The sequence below is a fragment of the Phocoena phocoena genome, chromosome 1 (assembly GCF_963924675.1).
Source record: "Phocoena phocoena chromosome 1, mPhoPho1.1, whole genome shotgun sequence".
NCBI classification, from domain to species: Eukaryota; Metazoa; Chordata; class Mammalia; order Artiodactyla; family Phocoenidae; genus Phocoena; species Phocoena phocoena.
The window spans coordinates 139830381-139844033 of NC_089219.1; the positions used below are offsets into that span (position 1 = coordinate 139830381).

Below are 13653 nucleotides of genomic sequence, written 5' to 3' on the forward strand. Positions count from 1 at the left end.
TATGTACCACATCTTCTTCATCTATTCACCTGTCCATGGACATTTAGGTTACTTCCTTGTCCTGGCTATTGTAAACAGTGCTGCAATGAACATTGGAGTGCATGTATCCTTTCAGACCATCTTTTTCTCTGGATATATGCCCAGTAGTGGGATTGCAGGATCATATGGTAGCTCTGTTTTTAGTTTTTTAAGAAATCTCCATACTGTTCTCCACAGTGGCTGTACCAATTTACATTCCCACCAACAGTGTCGGAGGATTCCCTTCTCTCCACACTTTCTCCAGCATTTATTGTTTGTAGATTTTTTGTTGATGGCCATTCTGACTGGTGTGAGATGTTACCTCACACCAGTCTAATAATTAGTGATGTTGAACATCTTTTCATGTGCCTCTTGGCCATCTATATGTCTTCTTTGGAGAAATGTCTGTTTAGGTTTTCTGCCCATTTTTTGATCGGGTTGTTTGTTTTTATGATATTAAGCCACATGAGCTGTTTGTAAATTTTGGAGACTAATCCCTTGTCGGTCGCATCCTTTGCAAATATTTTCTCCCATTCTGTGGGTTATCTTTTCGTTTTGTTTATGGTTTCATTTGCTGTGCAAAAGCTTTTGAGTTTAGAAGATGAACTGATGGTTACTGGGGGGGGATGGGTCAGCGGGGAGCAATAGTTAGGGAGTTTGGGATTGACATGTACACACTGCTATATTTAAATTGGATAACCCACAAGGACCTACTGTATAGCACAGGGAACTCTGCTCAATATTTTTCTTATTTAAAAAAAATTTTTGTTTTATATTGGAGTATAGTTGATTAACAATGTTGTGTTAGTTTCAGGTGTACAGCAAAGTGATTCAGTTATACATATACATGTATCTATTCTTTTTCAAATTCTTTTCCCATTGAACTCTGCTCAATATTATATAACAACCTAAATGGGAAAAGAATTTGAAAAAGAATAGTACATGTTTAAAAAAAAAAAAGAATTCTGTATTTGTCCCCTAAACGGCTCCTACTTTCAGTAAATGGCAACTATTCATTCTGAGGCTCAGGCCGAAAACCTTGGAGATAGTTATCTCTCTCTATCTGTCTATCTATACTTTATTTTTTAGAACAATTTTAGATTTACAGAAAAATTGAGCAGATAGTACAGAGGTTTTGCATATAAGCTTCAGTCCAGCACAGTGTTTATTAGTTGTTACTATTGTCTTGTCTTAGTATGGTACATTTGTTGCAAATAATGAACCAATATTGATATATTATTGTTAAGTAAAGTCCATAGTTTACATTAGGACTCACTCTTTTTATTGTACAATTCAATTGATTTTAACAAGTGCATAATGTCATGTATCCACCATTACACACAGAATAGATTTCCCACCCTAAAAATCCCCTGTGCTCCATAGATTCATCCCTTTGCCCCGACCCTGAAGTGCCGGCAGCCACTGAACGTTTAACTTTCTCTGTGGTTTTGCGTTTTCCAGAATGGTATATTTGAAATCATACAATATGTAACCTTTTCAGATTGTCTTCTTTCACTTAGCAATACACGTCCTGGCCACCATGGTACTGTTAGTTTTTTGAATTTTAGCTATTCTAATTCATGCATAGCAGTGTCTCTTTTTTTTTTTAATTTGCCATTTCCTAGTGACCTATGATGTTGAGAAGTTTTTCATATGGTTATATGCCATCTGTATATCTTCTTTGATGAGGTATCTGTTTGGATCCTTTGCCTATTTTTTATTTGGGCTGTTTGTTTTCCTTTTGTTGAATTTTGAGAATTCTTTATGTACTTTGGATACAAGTCCTTTATCAGATACGTGTTTAACAAATATTTCCTCCCAGTCTGTGGCTTCTCTTTTCATTCTTTTTTTTTTTTTTTTTTTTTTTTTTTAAATTTATTTATTTATTTATTTTTGGCTGTGTTGGGTCTTCGTTTCTATGCGAGGGCTTTCGCTAGTTGCGGCGAGCAGGGCCCACTCTTCATCGCGGTGCGCGGGCCTCTCACTGTCGCGGCCTCTCGTTGTGGAGTGCAGGCTCCAGACGCGCAGGCTCAGTAGTTGTGGCTCACGGGCCCAGTTGCCCCGCGGCATGTGGGATCTTCCCGGACCAGGGCTCGAACCCGTGTCCCCTGCATTGGCAGGCGGACTCTCAACCACTGCGCCACCAGGGAAGCCCCTCTTTTCATTCTTTTAATAGAGCCTTTTGGGGAAGAGAAGGTTTTAATTTTAATAGAGTGCATCTTTATCATTTCTCTTACAGATCATGCTTTTGGTGTTGTATCTAAAGGCTCATCATCAAACCCAAAGTCATCTAGATTTTTTCCTATGTTGTCTTCTAAAAGTTTTATAATTTTGTGTTTTACATTTAGTTCTATGTTCCATTTTGAGTTTAATTTTTGTGAAAGATGTAAGATGTGTGTCTAGAGTCATTTTTTTGCATGTTAATGTCAGTTGTCCAGCACCATTTGTTGACAAAACAGTTTCTCCATTGAGTTGCTTTTGCTCCTTCGTCAAAGATCAGTTGATTGTATTTATGTGGGGTCAGTTCTGGGCCCTCTATTCTAATTCATTAACCTATTTGTCCATTCCTTCACCAATACCACATGGTCTCAATTACTGTAGCTTTATAGTAAGTCTTGAAGACAGGTAATGTCAGTCCTCTCACTTTGTTCTTTTCGGTATTGTGTTGGCTATTCTAGGTCTTTTGCCTTTTCATATAAACTTTAGAATGAATTTGTCAGTATCTACAAAATAACTTTCTAGGGTTTTGGTTGGGATTTTGCTTAATTTATAGATCACAATGGGAAGAATTGTCATGTTAACAGTATTGAGCCTTCCTCTCCAGGAATATGGACTATTTCTCCATTTATTTAGATCTCCTGTGATTTCTTTCATCAGTTTTATGGTTTTCCTTATACAGATGCTGTACATATTTTTGTTAGGTTTATACCTAAATATTTCACTTTTTTGACACTAATGTAAATGGTGTTATGTTTTTCATTTGAAATTCCAATTGTTCATTGCTGGTATGTAGGAAAACATTGACTTTCACATATTAACCTTGCTATGTCTCTTATTGGTTTTAGTCTACCCAGTTTTCAGACCTCCAAATTAATTTGTTAACAAATTCTGTCAGTTCTCCCTTAAAAGTATACCCAAAATCTGACCATTTCTCACCGCTTCTGCAATACTCTGTCACTCTGGTGTAAGCTACTGTCATCTCACCCTCTGTACTATTGCATCCTGAGAAGTGGGCTTCCTTTAATAACACAGCATTTGTCACTACTCAATATACTATATATTGGTTATTTTTTGTTTGTTTGTTTATTTGTTTACTCTCTTCTTCCCCCACTTCCTCCATGGAAGCAGGAACTTTGTTCTACTCGTTGCTGTTCCCCCTGTGCCTAGCCTGGTACCCGGTATTTGGGGTTAAATATGTATTTGTTGTATGAGTGAACTCACTCAGACTACTCAGTTCCTGCAACAGAGACTTGCTAAATAATATCTTAAAGAACATAAGGGTGCTACAAGCAACCTTCCAAGAGTTTCTAAAAAATTAGAATGTCTGCAAAATTCATCACTATTTCCCACGCTTTACACTGTAACTCTAACTGGTATACATCTGAAGAGAGAACAATCACAGATCTGGAGAGCCACTCTGCCAATGCTATGAATAGTCTCCTTACCTTTTAGTTAAATTCGTTTTCATCCATATCTTCCCCTCCTCAACATGCCCACCTCCACTTCAACCCTTAGTTTTCCTTAGTGCCTTGGAAAAAGGACTTGTATTAATGGTGCAGTAAAGGGTTAATAGAACTGAGTTCCTTCTTTAGAACATGTTTAAAGTTATGAAATCTAACTCTGAAAAGCTACATATTTTTTGAATGATACTCCATTATTATTTCCCTGTAATCAAAAATATTCCTCTCTCCAAAAGTATATTCTTTATTACAAATTCATTAAATGATCATTATTTTATATGAGGCCTGAAGTCTAATAACTAGTAAAACGAGTTGTCATTTGGCTTCCCTGCATATCAGGATGTGTGTCCTCATACTACCTCTGTTGGAAATCTGTTTCTGGTGAAACCCCCAATTCTGGCAGCTTCTTTCAACTGACATAGCATTTTTTTCTTACCCTCAAAAAAAGCTTGCAGTTTATTTTAGAATGGCTTCCCACTGGGGTGAATAGCCACACAGGCACTTAATTGTTCAGTAAACCCCCTTGGGCTTTTAGCTGCCTTGATTTTTTAGGAGGAAGGCATCGGCATGATTCCTAAGGAGGTGGTCTGTTATTCTTGAAACTTTCTTCAGGACTGAGCCTGTGGCTGAATAAGGCACCGTGGGCACCAATTTAATTTTGCATTGTGTTTCAGAGTTGCATTATTGCGTGTCGTTTCAATATATCATAATGCGGCAGATCAGGGAGTTAATGTCTTTTATTGATGAAGCTACAGTGTGTATCAGTTTGGCTACATTGAAGAGGACAGGAGGAGATATTGCTTTCTGTGGATTGAAATTGATAATAATTTTAACCCATGATGCATTCTAGTTTGACAACATTGAGGGTAAAATTAATGTTGTCTTCAACTTTCTTGTCCTCTGTGCAAATCTCCAGAGATTACTTAGTCTCTGTTGTAGGATTGTTACCAAAAAAATGAATGCTAAGGTTTATGGAAAGCATATTTGAATAGCTTGGAGAAAGGGCAGTAGCCAAATAATGTTCCCTATGTGTTTGCCTCAGGCACATTCTCAAGTTAGCTTTGTTAAACTTGGGAGCCACTCTGTTTTCAGTATGCTGAGCTCCTCTCTGAACAATTACGAGAAAGGAAAACCTGTTATAAACATCAAATTCTGTTACTGTTCATGAACGACTATGATTATTACTGATTTATCTCTTTCTTTAGATGGGATTTTTTCCCTTAAAATATAATGAACTCAGAACCTGAAATTTTTATTATTAATACATAGGTTATGTTTTACATATGTGTATTACTATCACATATGAACCATAAAGGGTTTTATTATCTAAATTATTATTTTAGATTTCTGTGATGAAACTTCTCTACAATGTTTTTGCAAAGAACTGAGCTTTTAAAAAATATGCATATAAGGACACTTTGTTCTGTGGTTTCTAAATTAAGATTTCAGGCTGTAAGCTTGTTAGAGGTTAAGTGAGACTATTGTATTTTAGTGATGCTTCAGTGTCCTCAGCATCTTTACAACCATGTGTGATTTTTAAAATAGAACTTTGGAACCTGTTGTTGTTATATTGAGATTGTGCACTCTGTTGACTTAAAGGCAAAGTAAACATTTTTAGGAGTTTATTAGTATCCCATAAAGGAAACAAACAGGACAGATCTCAAATGGGCAAAGATGATGGCATTACTTTAAACATATGTTAAAAATTGACTAGAAGAGATCCTGAACAAGAATCTTTGTAAGACTTCCCAAGTGTGCTTTGGGTAACAGAGGCAGATAAACTATTTTATTCTGTTATTACTGCGAAGATTCATTGGTAATTTTCCCCCACGCTACCAAGTAGGATAAACAGAGCTCTGAGAGGGGAACTTCCATTTCATTTTGACAGTGATTTCCCTCAACTCTGAAGACAATACCCCCTTTACAACTCTGAACTAATTTTCAAATGTTAGCATTTCCCACATGGGTGTTTTGAGTAAGTCTGAAAATGTTTTGCTATTTATATCAAAGAACTCTGGAAACAAATATGAATGAGATGGAAATTTCTATCCTAAATTTTAGTATATGGTCTGGAGTTCCCACACAGTTTACATTAGGAAAACAACCATGCACATGCACACACGTATGTATGTACATTTCTGATTTAAACCACGTCATATCTTGATAAAAAGAAAATACGTAAAAGTTGTCTTAATAGGTTTTATTTCCCTTTCCGTCTGTGTCCCGTCTTCGTCATACTCTGCCAGTTAGGGATATTTAAAGAAACTTATTTTTAAGTTCTGTGTATTACAGTGGCTTCAGAGTGTTACTTTCCATCAGTGCTGTGTAATAAGGTTTCTGATTAATATTTATGGTTGCTTTATCTCTTTCTCAAGTAAACCTCTGATATGAACAGTAATCTAGCCAATTGTCATACAATTCAGCATAAGTGGAAATTATTTTTTAAGGGGAAGGTAGTGGTTACACTACCTTTGCAAGAATGCAAATCTGGTATAGATACTATATATAATAATACTGTATTCAGTGACTACTTGACAGTTTGCAAAGCCTTTTCATGTATGCTACCTCATTGATTCTTAAAATAATCCTATTTGTAGACATAGAGGTATACTGTCTTCAGATTACAGCACCATTTGTTAAAAAGACTTTCTCCATTGAACTGCCTTTGTAGCTTTGTCAAAAATCAACTGATCACACTTATAGCATATTAAGAAGTAATACTTATGACAATATTAACACAAAGGATGGGGTTATATTGAAGCAAGGAAATGATATCAGAGAGTAACTTGAAGAAATGAATAGTATCAGAAATATTAAATATGTAGGTTAATATATTTTTTATCCTTTTTCCTCTTAACTTTTTAAAAAGACATAAGATTGTATAAAGCAATAATATAACACTGTATTGAGTTTATAATATATAGGCATAATATATATGACAGTAATAGCACAAAGGAGGAAGAAAGGAATGAAAGTTATACTAGAGTTTCTATATTTGTTTTAGAATTGAATTAGTATTCATCTGAGGTAAATTGTGATAAATTAAGATACTAATGTATTATAGTGATCTCTAGAACCACCACTAAGAAACTCGAAAAAGTACAGTTGACCTTTGAACGATGCAGGGGTTAGAGGTGCCAATCCTCTGCACAGTTGAAAATCCAAGTGTAACTTTACAGTTGACTCTCTGTATCTGCAGTTCTGCATCCGCAGATTTAACCAACCAGGGATCATGTAGTACTATAGTACATATTTATTGAAAAAAATCCACGTATAATTGGACCTGCATAATTCAAATCTGTGTTGTTCAGGGGTCAACACAAATTAAAATTAAAATGGTACACTAGAAAACATCAATTTATTACAAAAGAAGGTGGTAAAGGAGGAACAGAGGAACAAAAAAGACATGTGATATATAGAAGACAAACAGCAAAATGGCAGATATAAATCCAAAAATATCAGTATTAATTTTAAATGTGACTGGATTAAACACTCCAGTCAAAGGACAGAAATTATAAGACTGGATGTAAAAACAAGATCCAACTACATGCTGTCTGTAAAAGAGACACTTTACATTCAGAGACAACAATTTTGGAAAAGTCTCAGCTGTTTCTTCTATACTGCTATAGTCTGAATGTATCCCCTATGTTTCATATGTTGAAATCCTAAACCCTGAGTTTTAGGAGGTGGGACTTTTGGAGGTGCTTAAGCCATGATGGTGGAGCCTTCATAAATGGAATGAGTGCCTTAAAAAAAGATCTCACATTTCAGATAGCTCTGAGAAACTGCTCCAAAGAGGTAGGGGGGAAAGGTCAGTATATATGTGATTTTGGTGAAGGGGGAGTACCTGCAATTAAGCACACATTTTTTGCAGAAGGTTTCTGCTAGTCACGAGGAGCAGACGTCACCACAAAGGATTTTAGTGCTTTTCTAGATATGAGGAGGTACAAGAATTGAGCTCATAAAATCAGCTCCTGAAAATATCTAACTATCGGAAGACCTGTTCTGCTAGTTTTTCCTAGAGCACAGTGCGCCTCATTTCTGCTCTCCACACTGAACTCCTTTCAGGGGGTGTCAAAAGTCAGCAGCTGCAGTAGCACATGACTTAATCCTTGTAGAGGCAGATGGCAAGTGCCAATCTGTAGTTGACAGTGCCCACAGCCTAATCCCAGAAATTTGTGAATATGTTATGTGGCAAAAGAGATTTTGCAGATGAGATTAAGGATCTTATGATTGGGAGATTTGCCTGGATTATCCGGATGGGCCTTATTAAAAAAAAAGAGAGAGAGAGAGACCTTACAGAGATCCCTTGCCCCTTTTACCATGTGAGGACACAGTAAGAAGGTGCTGGCTATGAGCCACAAAGAGGACCTCCACCAGAATGAGACCATGCTAGTGCCTTGATCTGGGACTTTCCAGCCTCCAGAACCCTGAGAAATAAATATCTGTTGTTTATAAGCTGCCTGGTCTGTGATATTTTGTTATAGCAGCCTGAACGGACTAAGACACACACCATTCTCTCCTTATTTTTCTCTGTAATTCTATTTACACATATGTTAAACTGATATTGCATCAAAGGCCTCTGATGTTTTATTTAAAGAAAAAAAATTTCTCTTTGTACTTCAGTTAAGTTTCTTGTGACCTATTTTCAGGTTCACTAAATCCTTTCTTCTGCTGTGTCTAATCTACCATTAAGCCTAGTCAATACTTTGAAAATACATTTTAAATTCTAGAATGTTCATTTTCTTTAGAATTTTCGTTTTTTTGCTTATATTTTTCCTCTTGTCACTCATCTTCTCTGTCTTTTTCCTCAATGCTATAACATTTATTATAGTTATTTTAGAGTCTTTACTAATTCCAACATCTGTTCTTCAACAGCCTTAGTTTTCTGACAGCCATCTTGTATTGACTTTTTGCTCTTGATTATTAGATATATTTTCCTTCTTCGCATAGCTTAGAGTTTTTCACTGGATGCTGGACATTGTGTATGAAAAAAAGACGGATGTTGATTCTACTCCCCACCTCCAAAGAGCTCATCCTTTCCTCTATCTGGCAGGTAGAGTTAGTGTCTAATTTAGTCAATCAAATCAGAAGTCAAGAGGAATCATGGCTGAATGGCAGCTTCAGTTATCTCAGTTCTCTTCTTGGTTTCAGATGTCTTAAGAATGGGATCAGCCCTCTCTCTTCAGCAGGGCTTAGTGATTAGGGCTTACTTGCCATTTTCCAGCCCCTTCCCCAGCTTCTCATGCTGTTGCTTAAACACAGCAAAAGTGCCATGAGTGAGAGTTGGTGAACTGGAGGGACTGGTGGCTTTTAAGATTCCATTCCACCATGCCAGTTCATGTGCCATTTTTACAAGTAGTGCTGTTTTCTCCTGGTCCCAATGAAGTTGCTTGTGTATGACTGGCTTTCTCCTCCAGCCACTGTGGCCAGACTTGGCAGTTGCCCTCAGGGATGGAAGTGGCCGTGTCTTGGTCTCTACCCTGAAAGGTCTCATTGCTCATTGGAATTTATTTCCTTTAAACTTCTTTGTGTTTACCTCTCTTTTATGGCATTAAAGAAGAATGGCATATTGTTAAGCAAATCAGGTGTTTTCTCTTTATTATCATAGGAATGGTGGTCTTTTGAGATCTTTTATAGCCTCATTAGAAGTGAAACCTTCTGTGCTGACTTTTGAATAAATAATATTGAAAATAAAGGAACACTGCCTTGGTGATCATATCTTACCATTTTTATTCTTAACCTTTTTTAAAAAAAATAAATAAATTTGTTGATTTATTTTTATTTTTGGCTGCATTGGGTCTTCGTTGCTGTGCACAGGCTTTCTCTAGTTGCAGCGAGTGGGAGCTACTCTTAGTTGTGGTGTGCGGGCTTCTCATTGCGGTGGCTTCTCTTGTTGCGGAACACGGGCCCTAGGCGTGCGGGCTTCAGTAGTTGTGGCATGCAGGCTCAGTAGTTGTGGCTCGAGGGCTCTAGAGCACAGGCTCAGTAGTTGTGGCACACGGGCTTAGTTGCTCCGCAGCATATGGGATCTTCCCAGACCAGGGCTCGAACCCATGTCCCCTGCATTGGCAGGTGGATTCTTAACCACTGTGCCACCAGGGAACCCCCCTTAACCTTTTTCATAATGTAGAGTAGGGGTCAGCAAACCTTTTCTTAAAGGGCTAGATAGTAAATATGTTGGGCTTTGTGGACAGAGTGGCAAAATCAAGGCTATTATGTAGGTACTTATATGACCATTCAAAATGTACCATTTAAAGATGTAGTAAAGATTATTCTTAGCTCATGAGTCATAGAAAACAGGTGACCATAGTTTGCCAGGCCCTGGTATAGAGACAAATGATAAAACAATTTGACTTTTTTTCAGTGGCCATGGCTCACAGGCCCAGCCGCTCCGCAGCATGTGGGATCTTCCCAGACCGGGGCACGAACCCGTGTCCCCTGCGTCGGCAGGCGGACTCTCAACCACTGTGCCACCAGGGAAGCCCCAGATACTTTTAAGAAATTAAGTTCTAAGGAGTTCTTTGGTACACCATCTACCACTGTTATCTACAATAATAAGTACCAAAAAGGATGATCCTGAGCTGTCAAGACAAGTTTAACTTTTATTTAGTGTAATTGAATTGCATAATAAATTTTAGAAAAATGTTTATCAGAAATATTTTAAAGTTTATATGCCTGAAGAGTCAGTTACAGCCATATGGAAACCTTCATTCAAAAAGCCTCATTCAGAGACTTCCCTGGTAGTCCAGTGGGTAAGACTTCGCCCTCCCAATGCAGGGGGCCCCAGGTTTGATCCCTGGTCGGGGAACTAGATCTCACATGCGTGCCGCAACTAAGAGTCCACATGCCGCAACTAAAGATCCTGCATGCCGCAACTAAGACCCGGCACAGACAAAATAAATGAAGTAAATAAATAAATATTATAAGAAAAAAAAGCATTCATTCTACCCAAGTATTCTACTACATATTGAGCATTAACAAATTTTTTAAAAAAGCTTTGACCCTCAAAATGGGTACAATCCAGTGGAAAACAGACACTTAGATGTAAATATAAATACAAGGTAGTGATTGCAGTAATGTAGGTTTGCACAAGGTGCCTCTGTAGGGTTGGGGAAAGGTGGCAGGGAAGACTTCAGAGAGAAGATGATGCTTTGCTGACTCTTGAAAACGAATTAAGATTTTGTCAGGTAAACATTTTATTTATCCAGTACTACCATATTGTTGAATTGACTCTTTCAAGGTTATTTTAGAAATGGTTTGACTATGAGGAAACAAACTTAGAAACTCATTCTCTCCTTATCTGATTACATACCTGTGAAATTTAAATGATAGTAGGTAAGCAGCTTTTTGTGACTGTTTTAAGAAACCAGTTATCACTCTGTAACATATGTAGTGACTAAATGACGGTTTAGCAAGAACAATTTAACTTCAGCTTTTCTAGAAGTTTATTGCTGTTTTAAATCACTTTTAAAATCTTGTCTCCACCACAGGTTTTTTAAAAAGCATTATAATTACTATAGGAAGAATATTTCAAAGCAGAGACTTTTCTTTTTAGATACTTTATAGATTCAGTAGCTAGTAGGATGGGTGAAGAATCACAAGAATTTTTACTTAGGGTTGGGAGTAGAATTTAAAGGGACAAATCAGACTTTTGTTAAAGAGAATATAGTGTTGAGTTATTTATGTATTCAGTTGTAGCATGTTAATATGCTAGTAAATCTTTTTCTAATTCCTGGAAAATTGGTTACCTTCATGAAAAAACAACTGATCATTTTTTATTTGCCTTTTTAAGAAAGCTCCTCTGGAGATTATATTTTACTGAATTATTGAATACAGGTTTATTGAGTAAGTAATAAGGATTTTTAGTTTGTGAAACAAAAGCTAATGGTGTTTTGAAGACCTAGATATTGGATTTAGTAGATTATTTTCCACAGCAAGCAAGCTGAAATCCTTTATAGCATTGATGTTTGATATATAATTTTACAAAAAAGTTTTTTCTCTCTATATTTTTCTTTTAGCTTTTATTAAGTAACAGAATACATATTGAGAGCTGCAAAAATATCTATATTCATATCTAATAATTCTGATACCTGGAAAGACCCAACAGAATTATTTAAAAAGAAACAACTACCTGCAGAAAGATGATTATTACAGCTTATCTTTATTAGCACCCTCCTCCTCACAAAAAACCTGAAAGAACTTTACAGCAATAGGGGAATGATTGGATAAATTATGAAGCAATAGAATATTATATAGCCATATAAAGGTTGTAATTATTAACACCAGTAGAAACATGGGGAAATGTTTATTATACTCTATTTTTAAAAAAACAAACCTGAATACCAAATTGTTCCACTGTAAGATACCAAGTTGGAACATTGGAAAAATGAGTAACCGGGATCTTTAGCTAATTTAGATGCCCTAAATACTGTTAGTGTCCCATTCTGTTGGTTCCTAAATGCAGTTTTGATTCTCTCAGGTATGATGATCAGGGGAGACGGGTGAATACAAAAGAGAAGGACGGAAAGTCAGTAGATAGCTCTTATTTGCAAGATTTTCTGTATAAGAAGACAACTTTAAATGTTTATATTTGAGCCTTCATACATTTCCTGAGTCCACATTATGGAAATAACGTTATTGCCTACCTCTTCTCCAAGATTTTACAATATTTGATCTGATTATTAATTGCGTGATTGTGAATGCTAAATGTGTTGTGACTTTATTTTCAGGATAAGGGAGATCTTGAAGGCATCTCGAAAATTGCAAGGTGATCCAGATTTGCCGATGTCTTTTACTTTGGCCATAGTGGAGTCTGACTCCACAATAGTCTATTACAAACTTACTGATGGATTTATGCTGCCAGATCCTCAGGTCAGTTTTGGGGCAACTATCAGTAAACATTGAAAAAAGAGGAAAGTTATGACGTGATTTTAAGTGTGAATCAATCCATTCACAGAACCATCACTTCTTTTGCAATATGAACATTCAAGAAAAAAAAATGACTTTGTTTTTCATACCTCAGAAATGGCTATGTTCTGTTCAAAGTAACATGTTTCTAGCTGTTTTCACAAAAATAATTTGACTTCCCTACTCTACAGAAAATTTCATAGTTTCCCAGAGTACTTCATGAAGTCATGATGCATTTAATGATTTGATGAGTAACTGGGATGGAATGTAAAGGCTTATAATAGTAATAGTTCTGAGAACACTTAAACACTTCTTTAAGGAAATGTTAAATTGGTTGACATTTTGACAGGAACAGTTTAATAAGTAAATGTATTTTATATGATTTCTTTACATATATTGTTGGCATAATTGGCATAATCACATTACATATCTTCCTAGTTTTGCTTTTAAATTACATTATCTATTGGGGAAAAGGTCCATCCTTATCTTTTTTTTTTTTTTATGTTGCAGAATATTTCCCTTAGAAGATGACACCTATACTTCCCGATGCTTGCTTTATTCACACAAGATTGGATTGAGACCCATCAGCCTGATTCATCTTTTATCTCAGAGATAGTCAGGGTTGACTTAGCTGGTCCCATTCCATAAGTTTTCTTTTTGAAGAATAAAACTTTCCCAGATAGAAGAATTTATTTTATTCAGAAATATAGGGTAGTTGCTCTAGAACTTTCTCATCTGGAGACAGTTTAATTATAGTTGTATACAAGTTTATGCCTAGGGTGTGTTCAGAAGGGTAGAACATTGTTGAGACTGCCACCTCTTTCCCTTACTCAACCCTCTCAGTGCCTTTTGGTCACTACAGCTAGCCTGGAATGGCATTTCAGTACACCTTGACACCTGGAGAGTTTACTTTAGTCTGCTTTTTCATCCCCAATAGAAAGTATTCTTTCAATTGGTTTTTTCATGTTGCAATTACTATCACTTCCCTCTTTGGTTGACTTTAAATCAAAACTAAAAATATGCTCATCCAGAGTGTAAAATTACA

General features: G+C 36.4%; 1 protein-coding gene across 1 annotated transcript in view; it reads left to right on the forward strand.

The window, feature by feature from the left end:
- The window catches only part of TSEN15 (tRNA splicing endonuclease subunit 15), a 36322-nt gene extending 23183 nt beyond the window's left edge, over nt 1-13139 (forward strand). The window contains exons 4-5 of the mRNA XM_065893712.1: nt 12431-12572; nt 13119-13139. Of these exons, the coding sequence (XP_065749784.1) occupies nt 12431-12572; nt 13119-13139 (163 nt within the window). The remainder of the gene's footprint in view (nt 1-12430; nt 12573-13118) is intronic.
- Nucleotides 13140-13653: the final 514 nt, after the last annotated feature.